The 19689-nt window shown below is 42.3% G+C and overlaps 1 protein-coding gene across 1 annotated transcript in view; it reads right to left on the bottom strand.

The window, feature by feature from the left end:
- Positions 1 to 18275, bottom strand: part of plppr1 (phospholipid phosphatase related 1) — a 33577-nt gene extending 15302 nt beyond the window's left edge. Inside the window, 5 exon segments of the mRNA XM_086054037.1 lie at positions 1067 to 1210; positions 1212 to 1241; positions 1243 to 1257; positions 8643 to 8754; positions 18014 to 18275. Of these exon segments, the coding sequence (XP_085910163.1) occupies positions 1067 to 1210; positions 1212 to 1241; positions 1243 to 1257; positions 8643 to 8702 (249 nt within the window). The 5' untranslated portion in view covers positions 8703 to 8754; positions 18014 to 18275.
- Between the last annotated feature and the right edge of the window lie 1414 nt (positions 18276 to 19689).

Genomic DNA, 19689 nt, shown 5'->3' with positions numbered 1-19689 from the left:
TTTTGTGCTTTAGTTGAGGGGTTCTCAACTGGCCTTTTAAAACAAAAGATTATTTTATTTGAATTTTTTTCAAAAAGCCTTTGCTATTTTTTTGGGTGCATCACACCAAAATCCCCATATACAGTTATTGTAAAAAAAAAAAAAAAAAAAAAGCTGTGGCTACATCACGTTACGGTGTCAGGAAGGGCAACCACTGCCACCTTTGTCGACAGGGGGGGGGGGGGCTGCTGACAGATGTTTAACGAATCAATACATTGTTTTACTCACGTGTGTACTTTGGTAGTCTTCACGACATGCTTGGGGCCCCCAGAAAGTCCCATTCAAAGAATTATTAGAACAATGTTTGAATCGAAATGTACCCTCTATTTGATGATTTTACATGAAATCCAAGATTTTACTCGAGAGAACATCCGTAACAAGCTTCGCGAAAAATAGAAGTAGAAAAATGTGATTCATTTAAAACATTTAAATCGCTTGACAGCATTCAAAAAACACAATTACACAAGCAAAGGGCTTTACAGCGCATATTAATGAAGGTGTAATGTTAGATTATGTATTAAAATTGCGTAAAAATATATAAGGCCATTTAAATAGGTAAAATGCTACCCTTCAAAAGTCAGGCATTGCTTTGTTTCTGATTCAGCAGTATTGTTTGAAAAAAATAATAATAATGAAGAGAGCCTGGACAAAAACCCTTGACAATTAATATTATATTCCACAACCTTTGAATGCAGTCACTGCAACCAAAATATTTCTGTAACTCTCAGTGAGACTTCTGCACCTGTTGACAACATTGAGATTCTATTACAACCAGCACATGCAGTCTATACATCCAGTTCCGGATTGAGCAAAGCAACCCCGGAACGTAAACAAACGTCCTCTTTGTTTCACAGTAAGTGCAATCTTGTGTTGTTGTTTTTGGGTTGCTTTTTATTTTTTTTGTATATATGGAGTTGATGTGATTGTCAAAAAGTTTTGTCTCATCCATCCAAATGACATTTTCCCAGAAGCTCGTAGTCCACAGCACCGAGCAAAAAGTTTCCGGCAATGAAGCACTTTTACTCACAATAGCGGTTGGAGCAGCGGCCACCACGCAGTACAAGATGAGGGGGGGTACAAAGCTGGCCTCCTCCGTCCCGGGGTACGGCTTCATCAGCTCGGCGTCGTTGCAGAAGAAGCCCTGCACGTGCACGCTGAAAAGGTCTGTTGCACTCCATGTAGTAGGCCAGCAACACCGTGCCGGGACATGATGACGAGCTGGAAGAAAAACATGTTGGAGTGAGATGACTTAAGAATCTTTCATAATTCCCATTTCAAAAGTTGATTCCCCTAAAACCGGATCCAACCCTTTCGTCTCTTCGTCTGTGCTTGTCTAGCGGCTTTTAACACGAAACATGCACATAAACGCTCTCTCTCTCTCTCTCTCTCTCTCTCTCTCTCTCTCTCTGTCTCCTCTCTCTCTCTCTCTCTCTTCTCTCTCTCTCTCTCTCTCTCTCTTCTCTCTCATCTCTCTCTCTCTCTCTCTCTCTCTCTCTCTCTCTCTCTCTCTCTCTCTCTCTCTCTCTCTCTCTCTCTCTCTCTCCTTCTTCTTCTACTGCACCCCCTCATCCTTTTCATCCCTCCAACGTGAAGCTTTTTGTCTCTGCTCTTTTACCCCACTCTTTCCAAAATCAGCTGCAGGCATGGTTGCATCTTTTTATAAAGAATGGTATATTTAGTCTGGGATGACGAACCGAGGCTACAATGCAAAACGCTAAGGCGTATCGAAAGCGTTTTTAAGTGGCTCTGTGAATATCTTCCGCGTTTGTATTATTCACCACTAATGCGCCAAGATTGCAACCTACTGGCAATCTGTTTGCAGTTTTGTATATCAAAGGAGTGTGGTGAGACGAGTTCGCGGTCGCGGTTTGGTCAAAATAGGAGGTCCCAATAATATAAATACATGTAGTCTGAGAAACGTCTCAGTCAGACTGGAATACTGACAAAATGTTGTCAACAACTTGATTCGTTAAAGTAATTGTTTATCTTCGTTGTTCAATGAAACTCGGAGGGGGTAGCGGGTGTCTATTGTGACAATATAGAAAGAAAAATATGCCATTAATTGCATACTTTAGCTAGTAATCTACCCTTTTAAGAAATACTGTATGATAGAAGGCAAGTACACGCAAATATTGCAATATTTTGTAATTCACTGTTGACTGTAAAACATGATTTTGGTTTGGTTTTGCTATTCAACAGCCTTGATGCTGTGTTGGTTTATTTTCATTTTATTTTATTTTTCTACTTGATGGTGCCTTGTGTTGTCCCACATCTACGTGCTCAAATAAAATTCATTCATTCATTCATTCTTTGTGCACATCCAAAGTTACTCTATGGTTCTATTTTGCAAACGGGATACCTGCAATTCCGATTGATAACACTTGATGTCGCTAAAACACTTCTGAGGTATCACTCCTGCTTGAACAAGAGGACAAATCAAATTGCCTTTTGATGGAGTAAGACATTATTTTAGCCAGCACACGATACTTTAAAGAGCTTCATCCGCTTGCTTTGAATGCTGCTGTAAATTATACAGGAGCCATAATGAAATCAAACATGAAATACAGTAAACTATCTCATTTGATCTTACACACGTATTGTGCATATAGTACTAAGTGCTGTTTTATCTGTAGTATCTGTTTTGACTTAAAAGTACCTTGTACTTTCCAAATTAACATTGCATCTGCAATGGAATCTGAACAACTTCTCTTTTTTTTTTAATCGAATTTATTATTGGCTGTTTCATAAACTGAAAAAAAAAATCCTTTGGATTTACTGAATTCAATGTACATCGGTTGCACATGATTACAATGTGGTAAACCTATGTCAAGTTCCCATGTCTTAACAAAAAAATAGTAATAATAATAATATGTATTAATTCAACACGTTTTGAACTTGCTTTTCAGTGTACGGTACGTTAGTATTTGTACCATGTTGTGTGAACCAGACTGGACAAAATAACCAGCAGGGTGCAGACTGAGAAAACAAGGAAGCATGATACTTTGGCAGTTACTCCTCCTCCAGATGGCCATGTTGATACAGTGCGCGGTGTGTGTGTGTGTGTGTGACTGTGTTGGGGTTGGTCGTTTATTTAATATCATTATCATTGTGACCACTTTTGTGGTATCATCCAGCCTTCTATTTTCTCCTGTATGGCATTTGTCCTCATGATGGTCACAGCTGAGCTGGAGCCACCGAGAGGACTGGCACATAAAAACATGAAAAACAAATAAACATTCACACTTATGGACATTTTCGATTCTTCGATTCCGAGCATGCGTGTTTTTTACCGAGATTGCAGTATGGTTACTTTGCTATAGGCAGGTGGGGAAAAAAAAATGAACAGAAATGTAATTTAGATATAACGTGACGTTACTCGGGAAAACGTCTAAAGCCAGCCTGGCATTTCGATGAATGCCGCTCAGGCATGTTTAGTATCATTAGCCGGATTGCATTTACTCTTGACCTTGCGTCCAATTACGTATGCAAATGGAACGACAACATTCCCGAGGCGCGACTTCAACATTAATTGCATCTTTTCAAAATCATGTCCATTCGCGGCGGCGTTTGCTCGGTGTAGCGTCGCGGTGAGATGGACCCAATCGAGCCTGGACAAGTCGCCAGAGTGCGGACACGTGGCGCTAATTTGCATGTTCTTGGTCAGTGGGAGGAAGCCGGAGTGGGCGGAACACACCGATGAACCTGACTGGCCATGACCTGAAATCAACTCCGGATAAAGACGGACCAACTCGGGAACATATCCGGGATGACATTTTTTATCCAAATACCGCAATAATTGTTATATTGTAGGTCACTTTGTAAATCCTATTTCTTGTCTGGAATGAGTCCGATTTTTTAGGGTACGGCCAGGCTTGATGCAAATGAGACACAGCAAACCCCGCCCTAAATACAATGACTGCCATTAAAACTACAGCAGCATTTCCAAGAGCAGAGACAAAAGACAGAATTTAAGCAGTTTTTGCCACGTGTTTTTGCTTCAACTCTGTGAAAATTGTGCTGCTCCTTCTGTAATACCCAATTTGGCCATCTAGGGGCAGTATAATACAGACATACCGATATATTCATTATGGAGACTATCACCTCTTCAGTACGGATGTCATACTAGTCATTCTTCACAGAGGATAAATAATATGTTTCGTGAACTATTGTTGCATGTAGATTCGACTTTGACAATTTGGACTTTAGAGTCCTCAATTAACCTCCCATGCACGCCTTTTGGGCTATGAAGGAAGCGGCCGTGAAAAGCCACACGAGCATGGGGAGAACACGCAAGAAGATCCGAGTCCCTCGGAGCCGACCGAGGTGTGTCTGCTCATTGTAGGATTGTCCAACGCAATCAGCGGGCTTAATGCGTGACCCGCTTTCGTAGCGGACGGGGAGAAAGTCGAAATTATAGAGTCACTTTCTAAACTTGAACACTGAACACAAATACAAAATAGGCGCTGGTTGATTTGAATAATTTATCAGCTGTAATGCATTTTCAGAGCTTACTGAGAGAAATGCCACATGCATGCAATCAAATTCAATCAGGCCGTGAGTAGAATGTTCCTTTTCAGTCCGTTTATTGGGCTTGCACTCCGGGAACATATTCTACCGGTAGTTGATTCTTGTTAAGACTGTGGAGTCATAAGTTGTCACATAGGCTAGGCAAAGTTGGCCCCTACGTGGTTACGGATAAGATATTATAAAACCGACCAACCATTTTTGGATAGGTTAGACTTTCTTCCGCATCCGTCAGAAACGGCGACCCCACGGCAGTGTGTCGATCTTTCTGTCGTCCTTTAATTAGTTCAACTTCTGGTAGTTACTGTTCGTGTCGCGGGCATTAGAGATCAAGTACGCCGAAGGTCCCCCAGAACTTTACAACTTTGCGCAACGTGTCCGGTGGCTCCACATGGTGAGTGGGCTTGTGGGCGTGGTTTCATTCTATGGGAACGATGTGAAATGTGGTTATAGAATGTCTAAATATAAAATTTGATGGGTCGTTTTGATACACATAGTATTGACAGTGTTGTGTGGTTGGCGAAGAAGGAGCATCTCCACATTGTGAAAATCTTGAGTCTGAAAATGCGCCTGCTTAGTTTTTTATCGGGCGGTGGCAATGGCATTGACAAGACACATCCATATGGCTGTCACAATATCGATATTTTGTCTCTTCCTCGGTTTCCTCCCAAATTCCATTGTTACATAACCACACCCGGAGGGAAGTTGAGCATCCATCTGCTTCATTTTTCCTCAGCACAACTGCTCCTTTAATTAATTTACTTCCTCTTCCTTCCACCTCACTTCATTGCACCTTACTCATCTTGCATACCACACTCCCTTCTCATTCCTCATTAGAATTTGTGTGCCTCTTTCATGCTATGTTATTTTTCAGCAAAGCAATAATGGCAAACGCCGGCAACAAACATGCGCTTGAGGTTCAAGAAAGGAAGGAAGTGACAAATGGCCATAAGCTGTCAACATCGCGTCTGGGGTAAAACTTCTCAGGCCAGCTGCTACGCTCTGGATATCCATCCATCCATCCATTATCCAAACGGTTATCCTCTTAAGGGTCGCGGGCACTCTGGATATGCGACAAAAAAAAAAAAAAAAATGTTTTTGGTGGATAGGGACCAGGCCAGGCCCCAAATAGCAAAAATCCATACACAGACACATGCTATCAGGGTGGACGGCAGTCTCAAGTGCCCGATTCACAGCGATGAGCTGTAATCGCCCTGGCTGGCCATCTTTACATCATCCGCCCGCTGTTTGCAGTTCCTTATGAACGCACTTTGTTCGCTTCAACCTCCTGCGTGGACTCAAGCAAATCACTTTCTGTTTCCACCATGTCCAGGACTGCGTCCCATTCCCATGCCAATTTTAAAAGGAATGAGAGGAGCCGGTTCAATTAGTGGCAAATGAAGTTGTCTTCACTCCCACAACGGCGCAAAAGGCCCTTTGTTAATGGCAACAAGCTGTCTGCAAGAATACCAAAACTTGGTCTTGCCCGCCCCCGCGCAGATTTACGCCACACCTCGCGCTAGACTTGCACTGGCCATGAAAATAGAGCCCATAATGTTCAATTCAATTTTGTTCCTAATTTCCACCGGGAGTGACGATTAAACCGCTTGAAACATCAAGCTCGGCCTTATATGGAGAACTATGCAAGAGTCTTCAAGGCATTAAGGAATACTTGAAAAGTGTGCGTTTAATCATTTTAAATGTGTTTGAAGTAGTGCTGTCAAACGATTAAAATTCTTTAACTAATTAATCGCAACAGTTAACGTAATTAATCACGATTAATCGTATTTTTCAACTCCGATTTTTTACAAAGCTTGGAACCGATATTTAGTTGAGTAAAATCTTGGAATGAATGTGGAAAAAAATAAAAGTATTTTCGATTCAAAGACTGTTCTAATAGCTTTCTTTGATCCTTGGATATGATTCTTTTCCTGTAAAATTCAACAGTTGAACGATACACCAAAGACGTACAACTAATATGGTATTTCAATTTGGCTGTGCAAAGTGTGCAGATTATATTGGATTTCTCCAATGAGCCGTCAAGCAACTTTTTAAGGTAAAACCACGCAAAAGTCCGTCTTTGCGACAGTGACTCTCCTCTAAGTTTGGCTGCACAGTGAGCAGAGCTCAGCTGCCACAGGAGGCAAATAAAACGGAGTTAACTGACTGAATTATTTTTAATGCGTTACGAAATTGAAATTAATCTCCATAGTTAATGCTTTCATTTTGATCCTAGGAATATTTTGACAAAAGCATGTCAGAATACATGTTCATTAGTGACACGGGAACTGTTTTAAATGAAAATGTGTGAAATACGTGACATCATCAAAGACTCACCAAAGTGATTTAAAGGCCTTATTGGTACATGTGTTTTACAAGCACTCTACTGGTTGTCGTTTTTTCTAAGCGCCTGTCGGTTTGATGCGAGCGTTTGGATTTATGTCAACCCTGAATAATTTGGAGCTTTTGGCAGGCTTGACCACCTCCGCTACGCGTTACTCCACGGACGTTGTCATCAAGACAATTAACGGTCACTTATTGACCCTTCTCTTGTCGTCAAATACCGTCAAATCAAACTAATTGCACCGTGGTGATTAGCAGCGTCCAAATGAACACCGCACACTGAGCTCAAGCCAAGACACTTGAAAGCTGCAGAGTGAGCGAAAAATGTACAACCAAGTCAAGCTACGAAACAGACAACGGAGCAACATTTTATAGAGGCAACCGTGCTTATAATGCGCCTGGGTTCACTTTTACTGTCAAAGCAAGATGCGGAGCAATGTCACACATAGTTTGACTCAATCTGTCTGTGTCGCAACTGTCTGCGATGGGATTTAAACAACAGCACCACTGTCATCAAAGCATATATAGGCTACAGTGCTGTGCCTCTCATCTTTTAGCGCTGCACGCGGCCGTCACGTGCTAACGAATAATCGTCGACGGCGGGTAGGTGCTTGGTTGTTGGCCGGATGAAGTGCGGACGTCATGCACTGAAAGGTTGTCGGTGACGGGCCGCCATGCCCCGAAACGTAGTCGGCGACGGGTGCGGCCGTCATGCTCTGAAACGTAACTGTTGAAAGGGGGTGCGCGAATGGCTACTGGCGGCAATAATGACCAGGCCTGGAAATATACCGCTTGTTTGTGAAAATTCACACATTTTCACAAAATTTCTGAGGGCCACCCCGTACCTGCCAGAAAACGGAAAATGATTATACTATAAGTAGAAATGTACTCTATCTGTGACTTTGTTTATGTGTTGACTAACTAAATTACCATAAATATCAGTATATGTACAGTGCATTTTGTTAATAAAATTAAAACTCCCCAATATGTTTCTTTACTCCGCCAAAAATGTTCATGCAGAAAAGGCCGACAGTATAACAATTCAACGCTTGTCCAAATGTAAACAAGGCGGATTGGATTAGTGCGCAAAAATGAAGTCTTGCTCGCATATATAGTCACAAAATGATATCTACATGTGTGTCGTATTATATGACATGCTCATGTTATTTAGGCCCTTTGGATGCTGTCCGAGGGGTTGCAAAGGGATGCAGAACTGTCACGTGATTCTTACATAACAAGTGCAAAGGCATGAGGCTGCCCTGAATGCAAGGTGGAGCTCTGCGAATTTAAAATACACACGAGATGCGTTGGGAGGGCTGTCCGAAAGGCGAGGAGAACGCATGAGGTGAAATGGCAATAACGTAGTAGTACCACGCCAAGTTATGGGGGGGGGGGGGGGGATTTCTCTCAGGGAAATGTGAATGCAAGTGGAGAAAGACGCAGGGATGTGTGCGGGCGCCCTGAGACATCCCACTGATTTAAGACCCTCCGCTACAAGGTAATTAAATATGGAGGATGGCACACGCATTCTGCTTTCCACTCGTCCCGACACTTCATGCTCCACTTAGCCGTTTGAATTTTACCAGGCAAGGTCATTTTGCGAACGGTTAAATATCTCTCTAGTGCACACGCAAAATCTCTTGTGCGTCACCCCGATCCAAGATTCGTATTCATTCGCATTCAGTGTGTCCATTTTCATGCTCGGTGCAAAAATGTCACTTCTTGCAACTTCTCACCTCTACGAATATGAAACACGGGATGATGGAGTAGCTGCGCAGGATGTGGTTGGACGCCATCTTGTCTCCCCCCCCAGGAGACCTCTCCTCTCAGGATTCACAACACCTCACTCTGCAAAAGACATCACATGCCAACGTGAATCTTACCAGTAGGTTCATTTTTGGTCAGACTTGAATACATTTTGGTTGCTGAATATACTGTGCATAAAGTGCTGAGCAAATGTAATAAATCACCACACCCAAAGTCAATATAATTAAAAAATTTTACCTTGCCTTGTGTACTTATCTCGTTCACTGCCGGACATTTTCATACACTCATGTTTGAAAAAATTTGAAAAACAATATAACTAAGTTCCTGCGTATGAAGGGCTGGGCTGTAAAAAGACGAGTAAATTCGTCGATGGCAGTGTATGAGTTAATAATGGTTTCAGGACAGTTCACCCAGAATTGATTGTGTTGCTTCATAGAGTTTCACATGATTTCACATTTCCAAATGATTTTGATCTGCTATTTTGGCTTTGACTTCCAAAATATGGCGAGTGAGGCGGGGTAGAAACACACACGATCAAAATCAGAAAAGGCCCGTTTATATGGTGTTTATAAAAGTCTCATTTGAAAATAGTCAATATTGAGCTGTCTAAAATGTCCTCATCGTCATTTTCTGTTTGATCAACGGCAAGGGCAGCTGATGGTTGTGATGTGAAAAGAAACGACAGCCAATTAGGAAGCTGGCTGAAGCTCGCAAACAGGAGCAACTGAGCTGTTTGTAAGACATGTTTCACAAATCAAATCAAAAAAGAGTTTGCAATCAATCGCAATGCACCGTCGCTAACAAAAGAGCTAACAAAGCTAACGGCCTAGTTTGTGCTTTCTTCCTTCTGCTCCTAATCTTCCTTCTTTGTGTTTTCTAAAAGTTTTGATGTCCGGTGCCTCTCATGTCAGTTCTTGGTACTCTGGCAGAAATCTGAACATTTCTGGTCGTGTGGAATCTCTCTCATCTAAAAAAAAAAAAAAATCTCCATGAGTGTAACATTATTGCGTCGATTGCAATGTAATATGATACAAAGCAAAATCAAGGGTGGCCTTGAAACGGCATAAGAGGCAAACATCTGTGCGTTAACATTTGAGCTGCTTCTCCTTGGCCTCGGCGACACAAAAGAACAAACAGAGCAGCTCAAATGTCCTTTCAACTCATTTGCTTGCGGGGACTCTCAAGAGCTGCCCGGACAGCTGCAAGATGTCGTCTCGCAAGCGTGCCTCAGTTGACCCAAGGTCATCAACTTGGGTCACCTCTCGCTAGGATGAGCACCCCACCCTAAAAAAAAAAAAAAAAAAAAAAAAAAAAAGAATTCAACTCCACTTGTGGGGGGTTGAGCTGGTGGTTTGACTTGATATCCGTAGCAAACGAGCGCAGTAATGGCGCCAAATCGCCCAGAGCAATGTCCCATGGCTTTTACGCGCACGGCCCAAGAAACAGTCATGGTCATCGGGCTTGCCTGTGAATAAAGTTAGAGCCGAAGAACATTACTCTTTACCACATTGCATCAATAGATCAACTCTACAGCCTTACAGAATAGGGAAAAAAAAAGATATATTTTGGGAACTTGCCTTGCCCTGCTTTGTCCCCAATTTTTGACACTGAGGAGGAAAACCAGTACTTTTGTCAGCGACATGACAGCAAAACACCTCGCAGACTCAAAAGGATATTTATTTGTCAGTTAATTTGAAAACGTTCAGAGCTATCGTGTGGCGTGTTCTTTTCTTTTAGAACATACTCAGAATATACAATCAGCAATCAGTCTCAACTGTGACTTCAAAGTACATTCAAATGCGGAACCTGAGAAAAAAAGTGTCCAGTATAAACCAACAAACAACCATTCACGCCTACATTTTGTACCGTAATATGTCTCGGATGAGCCCAACTTGCATGTTTTTAGAGTACGGGAGGAAGCCGGAGTATTCACTTGTCCATATTTATTAGTCAAAATGAGGATTATTTCTTATTCTTATCATTTTGTTTCATGAGCGCTTAGACGGTTTGTGTGCCATAAGTGTAGACCTTTTTTTTTTTTTTAAACAGGCGATAAAATGCTACTATGAGTAGCATATATATGTGGAAAAAATACCCCCCCGGTAGAAGTAAGAGTCTGCAGAAAAGAAGCAAAAAAAAAAAAAAAAAAAAAAAAAAGCACCAATGAGAGTGCAACATATACAGAAAAGTGTCATCCCAGCATTGTTTCATTTAAATCCTGCAGCCAAAGGAATTATGTAATCACTCTTGGATGCCTGTCAGAGATTTTTTTTTTTTTTTACTTGCTACGAGCTTCTTTTTAGAGCTTGAGGTTTGTTGTTAACCTACTTAGAAAAGCGAGAGTGAAGCGTTCCTAATTCTGCCTTTGCTAACTTCATCGTATTTTTCTCGGTCGCGCCCTGCAGAAAATCGAACGCGTGCGATCAACTCAAACGTTACTTCTTGCCGCTGACAAAAGAGCAAAAAAATAAATAAATAAACGGCCTTCCTTGTGTCGTTGAACACTATTTAGTCACAGTTGTATCAACAATAGCGAACACGCAACTGCAAAAATGGAGTCATTAGATGCAGGCGAGACAGTGATGATGATGAGGCGTAATCAGTCCCTAAGTGCTTGTCCCATCTCATTGCGACACAAAATCCAGGAACGTCACGCTGACAGCGGATGGCGGCAACCTGACCGTCGCTCTCACATCCGTCCCGATGCCTCATTCGGCGAGACAAAGCATCAAGGGCGCAAACATCTGCTGATGTCAGTGTACCAAACGCCCGCGGCTGCAAAACATCTGGCCGGGGTCACACTTATTCTCACACCAATAAAAAAACGGCGTGGCAGATTCGAAACGTCGGTTTAGGGTGTGCGTGGAAACAAGGCGTCATTTCCGCTCGTTTCCGGGTCACCGGTGCTTCAGCTGTGACCAAGCGATCGTTTTCTCCCGGTTGACTGAAACAGCAAGCATTCGCCTCAAATGACATGTAAATTGAATTGCACTCGGCAAATTCTTGGAAAATGCGGCTGCTAGACATTCATTGGATCCGTCTCAGCGCACTTCAACGGTGTAATCGGCCTCTAGTGGCTCACTGTCTGTTAATATTATGGCAGGTAGCAATATGAGTAGGAGCGCCTCTCGTGCTAGGGGAAAACTGCTCATCCGACTAGCCCCCCCCACCCACCCCTCCAATCGAATTTATTAATGAAATATTCATAACAATATGAATGACCTCCGTCGAAATGTCTTAACAGTTGGAAAACAAGCAACGTTTTCTGACATGATTTTCTAAGTGTGTGTTCAGTGTCGGTAAAGTTCCAACCAAAACAAGCAAATAGGGATGGAACGATTCACTCAAGCCCAGATTCGATTGAATTTTGAAGTTCTCGATTTTTGATTCGATTTAAAAAAAAAAAAAATTGGTGGTGTGGGTTCTGCAGCCATCCACAAATGCAATACGTGAGAAAGGACTGCGTGTCATTTTCTCTAACATGTAACTTGAAATAGTGGGAAAAAAAAAAAAATCTGAATTGTGCACTAGGATCTGCAGTAAAACTCCAGAGGTGTTTATTCCACCAAATATGAACCGCTGTTCTGGTTTTGAAATGTGAAATGGTGCAGACAGCATTAAAAAAAACTGCCAATTTAACAGTTGAACGGTATTCTTTGACTGGAGGGTGTGTGACAAATTATTACAATGTGTGATGAGGGCGCACTAATCACGAGTGAGTTTACACTAAATCCAATAATATCTTCAACCCGGGCGCAGCTTCCAGGCGGATAAGGTCGCAACGTGACACAGTCACACTTCCCCGTAGTCAGTATTGACATATTCCTTCTACCCTTCAACTAACCTTCAGGACATGACCAGGACTTAAAAGCAAGAGCCCTTTTTACTTGAAATCGCCGGGGCTGAAAGGTGATCAGACAGTCATCCCGGAGGCGAGCTCATCAAACCAGAAGCCTGCAGGCCCCGTCACGATTCATCAGCTTCGTCCTCTACGCTCAGCCAAGCTGCGACGACTTTGTCAAAACGTCGCGAGCTCCCTGAGAGAGAATTGACTGTGTAAAAAAAAAAAAAAAAAAAACGGAGTGTGGAAATTTCATATTCAACATCTCCTTGTCTCCAGCTGAAATCTTCTCCATATGAAGATTCACTGCCGCGATGACAGAGCTGGCCGTTTCTTTCTTTCGCACCTGTTGCCGTTCACCTAATTGCTCCTGCGAGTATATCAGCTGGGCGCTCAATTAAAGGGATTTGACTCTGAGCAAGTGCATTTGAAAACAAACAATTATTTGGACATTCACTCATTAACTGCCAGACATTTTCAGACCCTCTTTTACCCTAAAAAAAATTTTGGACAAAAAATAGAAATAAATTCCTGGGATTGAATGGCTGGACTGTGAAAAAACATATACAAACGTTTTTGGCAGCAAATAAGTGTTAAATACCCAATTTGGGTGCACACTGAAAAAAAAAGAGATGGTTGAATTTACTCAATTGAATTTTTTCACGTGGTTGCACACAATAAAATCATCTGTATCCGGATACATTTTTAAAGTTGTATAGTCTGCTTAATCTGGATTCAGATGATTTTATTTCGTGCAACCACTTGACTCAATAAAATTGAGTAAATGATGTACAGCATTTTTTTCAGTGTACTTTACTAAAACTTAACATCAAGTTTGTCAGCTGGTCAATTTTCTTGATGGTCTCTTTTTTTTTTTTAGCTGTCCATTCATCCAACAAAACCCAGTGCAGCTCTGCCTACCAGTTGACTGTGATGTTGGGTTTTATTTCCACTCCACTTCAATTCCGTGCAAAACCACCGCTGGCTAATTGAGCCATACCATTTTTTGGCTGCTAAAAAATAAAGCAAGCGGGTATTTATTCTGCAGGCTATACATTCAATGTGAAATAATTATACGGGAGAAACATGTCCACTAGTCCTTTTCCATTCCTCATTTGCACTTCACACACTCTTGTGCAGACAGAACTGTCCCATGGCTGCCTCTCTTGCCAATGGAGCCTCTTTGCTTCTATAAATAGGATGTTTCATTCCTCCCCTGCGCTTCTCTGATTCATGTTTGAGTATGTTGCCTTTTCTCACGCCATGAGGCAAGAAAAAAAAACAAAAAGTTTGCTTACTAACATCCCTTCTTAAAAAAAAAAAAAAATCTGAACAAGTTCTGCTGAAGGACATGTTGACGATTTCTGATACAGTGCCACCTTGAAGTTGAAACCCTCAAAGTTGAAATATTTTTGGCCGAATCATCATTCATAACATGATAAAATCGTTTAGCATGTTACGCAATGTATTTGGTCGTTGGAACGTCTGCCTCACGGTTCTGAGATTTTGGGTTTCAAATCTTGGCTCGGGCAGTCAGGTGTCCTATATTTTGGAATGCACTGATTCCCTGTGATGGGAAAATGAAGCTTCACGAAGCACTTGTGATATTTTTTTACTCCTCTAGAAGGCGCTCCTGGTTTCGCGATAAAGGCGAGTGCAATGGAAATGGATTACATTTCCACTGCGTCTTTAAACCAAGAGTGCCATCTAGAGGTGCCAAGAATGATCGCAAGTGCTTCATGAAGCTTCATTTGTCCATCTGCGACTAGCAATCATTTGCAATCATTTCCGTAGGTCTGTGCAAATGGAGATTTTCTCCTGTAAGTGTAAATGCAAACAATGCGTGATTTTGAAAGACGCGACTGTAAAATGCTTTGAATTCCCTGTAAGGCCATAAATGTAGCGCATGAAAATGACATGGCAACACTGAGTCCAACAGGGGAAGCAAAGTGGATGCAAACAATATCGCCCACAATCACAGGTAGGAGATGAAGAAAAAATAAATCAATGATTTAGGTGCCACATTAAGGTGCATTAGCTTGAAGTGACAGATATCAAAAATGAGGATCAAATATTTGTGGCATGTGCAGGCAAATAAATCAGAACGGGGGTTTTCCTGCATACCCAAAAAATGATTACTGGTAAACAGCTGCAGGTAGGTTTGCATAATGTATGAATAAAAATCTAAATGGGGGCTGGGGGGGGGGGGTGCCTTTCCTCAAGCACTCAAAGTCCAGTTATTTACGTCTGTCCTCAGTGCGAGCAGATTAGTCACAATCTGCCCTGGAACTCCGATCAAGAAGATCAATCAAACTCTCAGCGAGTTGTCAGCTCGGCAACAACACAACCACCGCTGCAGCCACATGCCTGCAAGAGATAAAGACTTATATCCTCTTCAATAGACACACTTTATTAACCCCCAAAGGGTAGCGACAGAGGCATTTATTTTATTTTTTTTTACGAACTACTTTTCCTGTGAAAGAGAGAGAAATAAGATGCAACTTTTACTGTTTGTCTTGTTCTCTTTCAGTTGACCAGCAGTTCAGTCATGATTGGCGCCTTCACGAACAGGTGGCAGTAGGCAGGTTTATTGGATATTAGATAAAGATATTACATCAAATGAACACCGTGTTATATAAGTAAGTGGGTAGAGACCGACGGGCATGAGGTAAATTAAAAAAAAAATAAAAAACTGGAAAAAAAAAAAAAAAGCTTGTGTCCGTTCAAAGGACCAAACAAGTGGCAGAGCAAAATTAGGTATCACGCATTCAAACTCAGTGGATCCTAAAAAGATTTTCACGTGTGATGCTAGTTGTCATCCTTTGCTTGGAAAAGGAAATATGACGCATGTAAATTGTAGTCCATGGTCATACAAGTGTGTGAAAAAAAAAAAAAAAAAAAAAAAAGTGAATTTGAAGCCATGGAAGTCATTTGTTTCGGCAGACATAGTGAGACTTCATTGTTTAGAGTTTTTTACTTGCGGATTTATGGATATCTATAATGGTTGGGATTTTTGTATTCTACTATGCGAGGTAACATAGAGGTATAAAAAGAGGGTAAAAGAAAAAGAAAATTGTAAATGCCTGTAAGTCTTGTAAGAACTGATTCAAAACAATCTACTCATTTACAGAATTAGCATCAAAGAATCAACATCAACAATCCGGTCAATCAGCTATAATATAATTCCAAATGTGTCCTTCTTCCCTTCCCTCACATAAAAAAAAAAAAACCACACACACACATTACAGTAGTATTTGGGCAGGGGAGTCTCATTCTCCGTGAGCAGTTTTTATCTCACCTTAGGGTCTATCAATCCCCTGAGGGATCGCTGACAGATCTATTACCCAATCAGGAAAACTCCACTGCCCAAATCGCTCTGCCCACCCCCACACGCACATCGAGAGGTAATCAAATACCTGCTATCGCTAAATCATTCGTGCGTGTGCGTGCGTGTGCGTGCGTGTAATGTCATGTGTGTGTGATCAATAACCAGCCTCGGTGAGGTCAAATGTCACTCCTTCCTGCAGTCTCAGTACGATGTGTGTGCGTGGTGTTTTAAGGAGCAGTCTTATTATCTATCCTAAGTAAAGTAAAGCACAATTTTCCGAGTGAGTTTTAAGGCGCATATGCCATTGTAAATATTGTTAAGTGTTGTGGTATGGATGCTGTTTGTATTGTGTTGCTATGGCTTGTTAGCTTAAGGTGGAAATCAACCCAAACATGTTTTTTTCAAGAATATGTTCCCAGCAAGCCCACTAGTTGAAACACGGCATTCTGATTAATATTGCGTTTGTGGAATATGGGAAATCCACCCGTTTTTGTCCATCTGAGGGCGGCGGCCATTTTGTCACGTCTGTTGACTGAAAATGACGTCACAAGTACTCGGGGCTCAGGTCATGATCAATCACGGCTCGGCTTCAGAAAACAGGTCAGCCGTGATTGGTCGTTATCTGAGGAGTTGTGATGTCATTTTCAGTCAACAGAAGTGACAAAATGGCCGCCCCCAGGGATGGCTCAAATCGGGTGGATTAACTCTTATTCCACAAATGCAATATTTATCAGAATGCGCCGTTTCAACTAGTAGGCCTGCTGGGAACATATTCTTGAAAAAAATATGTTTGGGTTGACCTCCGCTTTAAGGCCCCCGAAATGCATTTTTTGGGTGGTTAACATCTGAAGATGATGCAGAGAAAGGGCCAGAACGCAATTGGCGCTAGTGTAAGTTACAAGCTGATCAGCTGGTAACTGCAAGCAGCTCAATGTAAGGTCTAGTCAGTGCCTGGCTAACTATAAGTTTGAGATCTATTTAAATGTCAGCATATCTATGTATCACTGTAAAAAAGTAACATGTCAGGAAAGTAGTAATTGGTACCTTTACATCTTGCAAAGCGACAACAGACATGTACTTCCATGGCATTTTGGTTTTTAAATCATCAGTAAGAAATCAATTTTCAAGGGTTATGTTGTAAGAGCAACATTTTTTTAGATGCGTTAATTACTCGGGTTCACTGTACGCCCCCCTCCCCCTCCGAAATATACAACTTTCAGGGATTCTTCTACATACCATTAGTGCCACACTGAGAATCGATGTGTAATTACTTGGTTTTTTTTTTTCTTTCCAGGGCGCTACTAATACTCATTTGGAACCAGCACCGTTTTATGTCCACTCAAAGGAAAATCCGGAGGCAACGCAATGCTAAAACACACCTTTGCATCATCGTGTGAAAACAGAAGGCGCACATGTGTGTCAGAAATCTGCAAAACACAATCAAGAGGATACACGGCGTGCCTCTATACATTCTAATCAGCTCTTGAACGAAGAGGACAACAAATGCGATGCACTTACAGCTGTGAAGCTGCAAAAGGGGGGCGGGGGGGTGATGCCCTGAATTAATTCCAAGGTTACAGCTCATGGATTCATCTTAACAGGCGTGAGATTTCAGCCTTTGAGAGATCCGAGTGGCATCAACTGCGCCTTGAGTCCACAAAGGGGGGTTGTGTTAGAAGGGGGTAGTCAGCCTCTAGTCTTGGGGGGGGGGGCGGGGAAAAGGGCCACATTATATTCATTTCTCAGCATTTGTCGCGCAAGTAAAGGCGACAAATGTGCAGCGAATTCGTGTGAGGTTGTACGCGAATACCAGCAGAACGTGGAGACTCACAATACTGTGTTTAGGGCGTGTTGTGGGGCACGCATCCACGTCCACTGTTGCTGGTGGAGAGACAGGTGTCTTCCCCTTGAATACCAACGCGACCGAATCTTTAAAAGCCGTTTTGGTTTTTTCTTTTTCCTTTTAATCGCCGTCTACACTGGTGCTGAACGCGGTTTTACGCCGAGGCGTTTTCATTGCAACCAAACGAGAGCGCCGCGTTTAAAACCCCAACTTGCCTCGGAAACAGACAATAGCGCCACACCAACCCTTGTGTGTTTGTGTGCGCGCGCGTTGTTTCTCCCCCACGGCGCCCAACGACGATCACGCACACATGCACGCGCGCGCTTACCGCGACGGGATGGAGCAATCTTCCAGAAAAAAGGCGAATCCATGAAAGAAGGGGAAGGTGTGAAGAGCACCCCTATACTCCTACTACTCCAACTACTACTATTCCACGGGCTGCTCTGCGTGGATGTGAGGGGCATCACGCGGCGTGGATGAGGACGGATGCTGTGCTTTGTCGGAGGGCGGGGACAAGACGCGCAGTGGGCTCTAGTGGAGCGTGTTTAACTCGCTGGAGGGACCTTGTGTTCCGTGCAAGTGGGCTGTCTAGTCCGCCTATTCCCAGTCAGGCTGCCCTTTACAACCCCACGAAGATGACTTGTTTTTTATTCCATTGGGGGTTCTCCATATCCACGTGGATTTACGCCGTGGATGAGACGGCGCAGTTCTGAAGAAATCATCAGAAATATTGAAGATTTACCCAAAAATGACATGAAGACTAAAAGGCATCAACATTAAAGACACAAACACAGTTCCAGTGTCTGTTGTCACATTGAGACAATAAATGTCCAAAAACTAAAACTAAAACTAAGGGGTGGAAAAAAAAAGCTTTTTCAAAAATGTTGTATTTTTTTGATTTGACATGAGTAACCAGTGGTGTTACCAGGATCCCATGTGTGGGTGGGCATTAGTCTTACCCGGGGGTGCTACAATGCTGAAGTAGGTCAAAATCCAGCGTAGGGCTACTCCACCTTAAAACGCGTTTTGTTTTCTCCTTAATGGCGATAACTGTTGTTGTGATTTGGGCTGAACAAATAAAAGTTGATTTGATTTTGATTTTTTATATCCCACTCATCGGAACTACATCGAGTTTTCTTTGGGTGGGCAGAGCGTGTTCGTGGGTGCGCACTGATCAACCCCCCCCCCCCCAGTAACGCCCCTTTAAGTAACTCAATTCGGGCGTCATTGTCACCCGTTATCCCAAGATGGGACCAGCTTGTTCAATGTGCTGTAAAGCTGACATGGATAATTGTTTTTTATTGGTTTCTCATGCTTGTCAGGATTTTTGCTGGTTGTGGACCTTGAATGTTGTAAAAATAAATAAATAAATAAAAATATATTTTTTAAAAATGGATTTTATATCAGTAGAACAAAAAGGCAAACAAAGTCTGTAGATTACCTAAAACCACCAAATTAACATGAGTCAAAAACAAAAAAAATTCAAAGCAACAAACCAAAAGAGACTCAACATGACTCGGGGATGTGACGACAAACAGCAGACAACAAACAAAACAATGAACCGACAAGGGGCCAGAAGAAACCAGGGAACTAAATAAAAGCAAACTAACGAGACAACGAGGAACACCTGGACAAGCCACGAGTGGCTGAGGGAGTGGATTGAAAGACACAAAGGGACTGGCTTGACGAGTACGGGAGGAAGCGAAAGACCTAACCAACAGAAGAAGACATGAACCACCAAAAAAGCTCAGCAGAGCTTCCTTGAGTTTTGTTGGACGCACAGACTAGCGGCACTTTCTTGATTTCTCACTGATGTTGGCGTGGTGGGATTTGATTTGTGTTTTTTGTGCCACATGGAATGCAGCAAACAACCCCGTCTGGTGATATTGAATATACGACTGTATATATATATATATATATATACATATCCAATAATAGAAGATGAGAAATCTTTGGTGATCAGCATTGTCAGAAGTGGCGTGGGACAGACACATGGAAGACTGA

The sequence above is a fragment of the Filicampus tigris genome, chromosome 15, assembly GCF_054856515.1.
Source record: "Filicampus tigris isolate MCC_2025a chromosome 15, RoL_Ftig_1.0, whole genome shotgun sequence".
NCBI classification, from domain to species: Eukaryota; Metazoa; Chordata; class Actinopteri; order Syngnathiformes; family Syngnathidae; genus Filicampus; species Filicampus tigris.
This window is presented reverse-complemented; position numbering and strand designations above follow the sequence as displayed.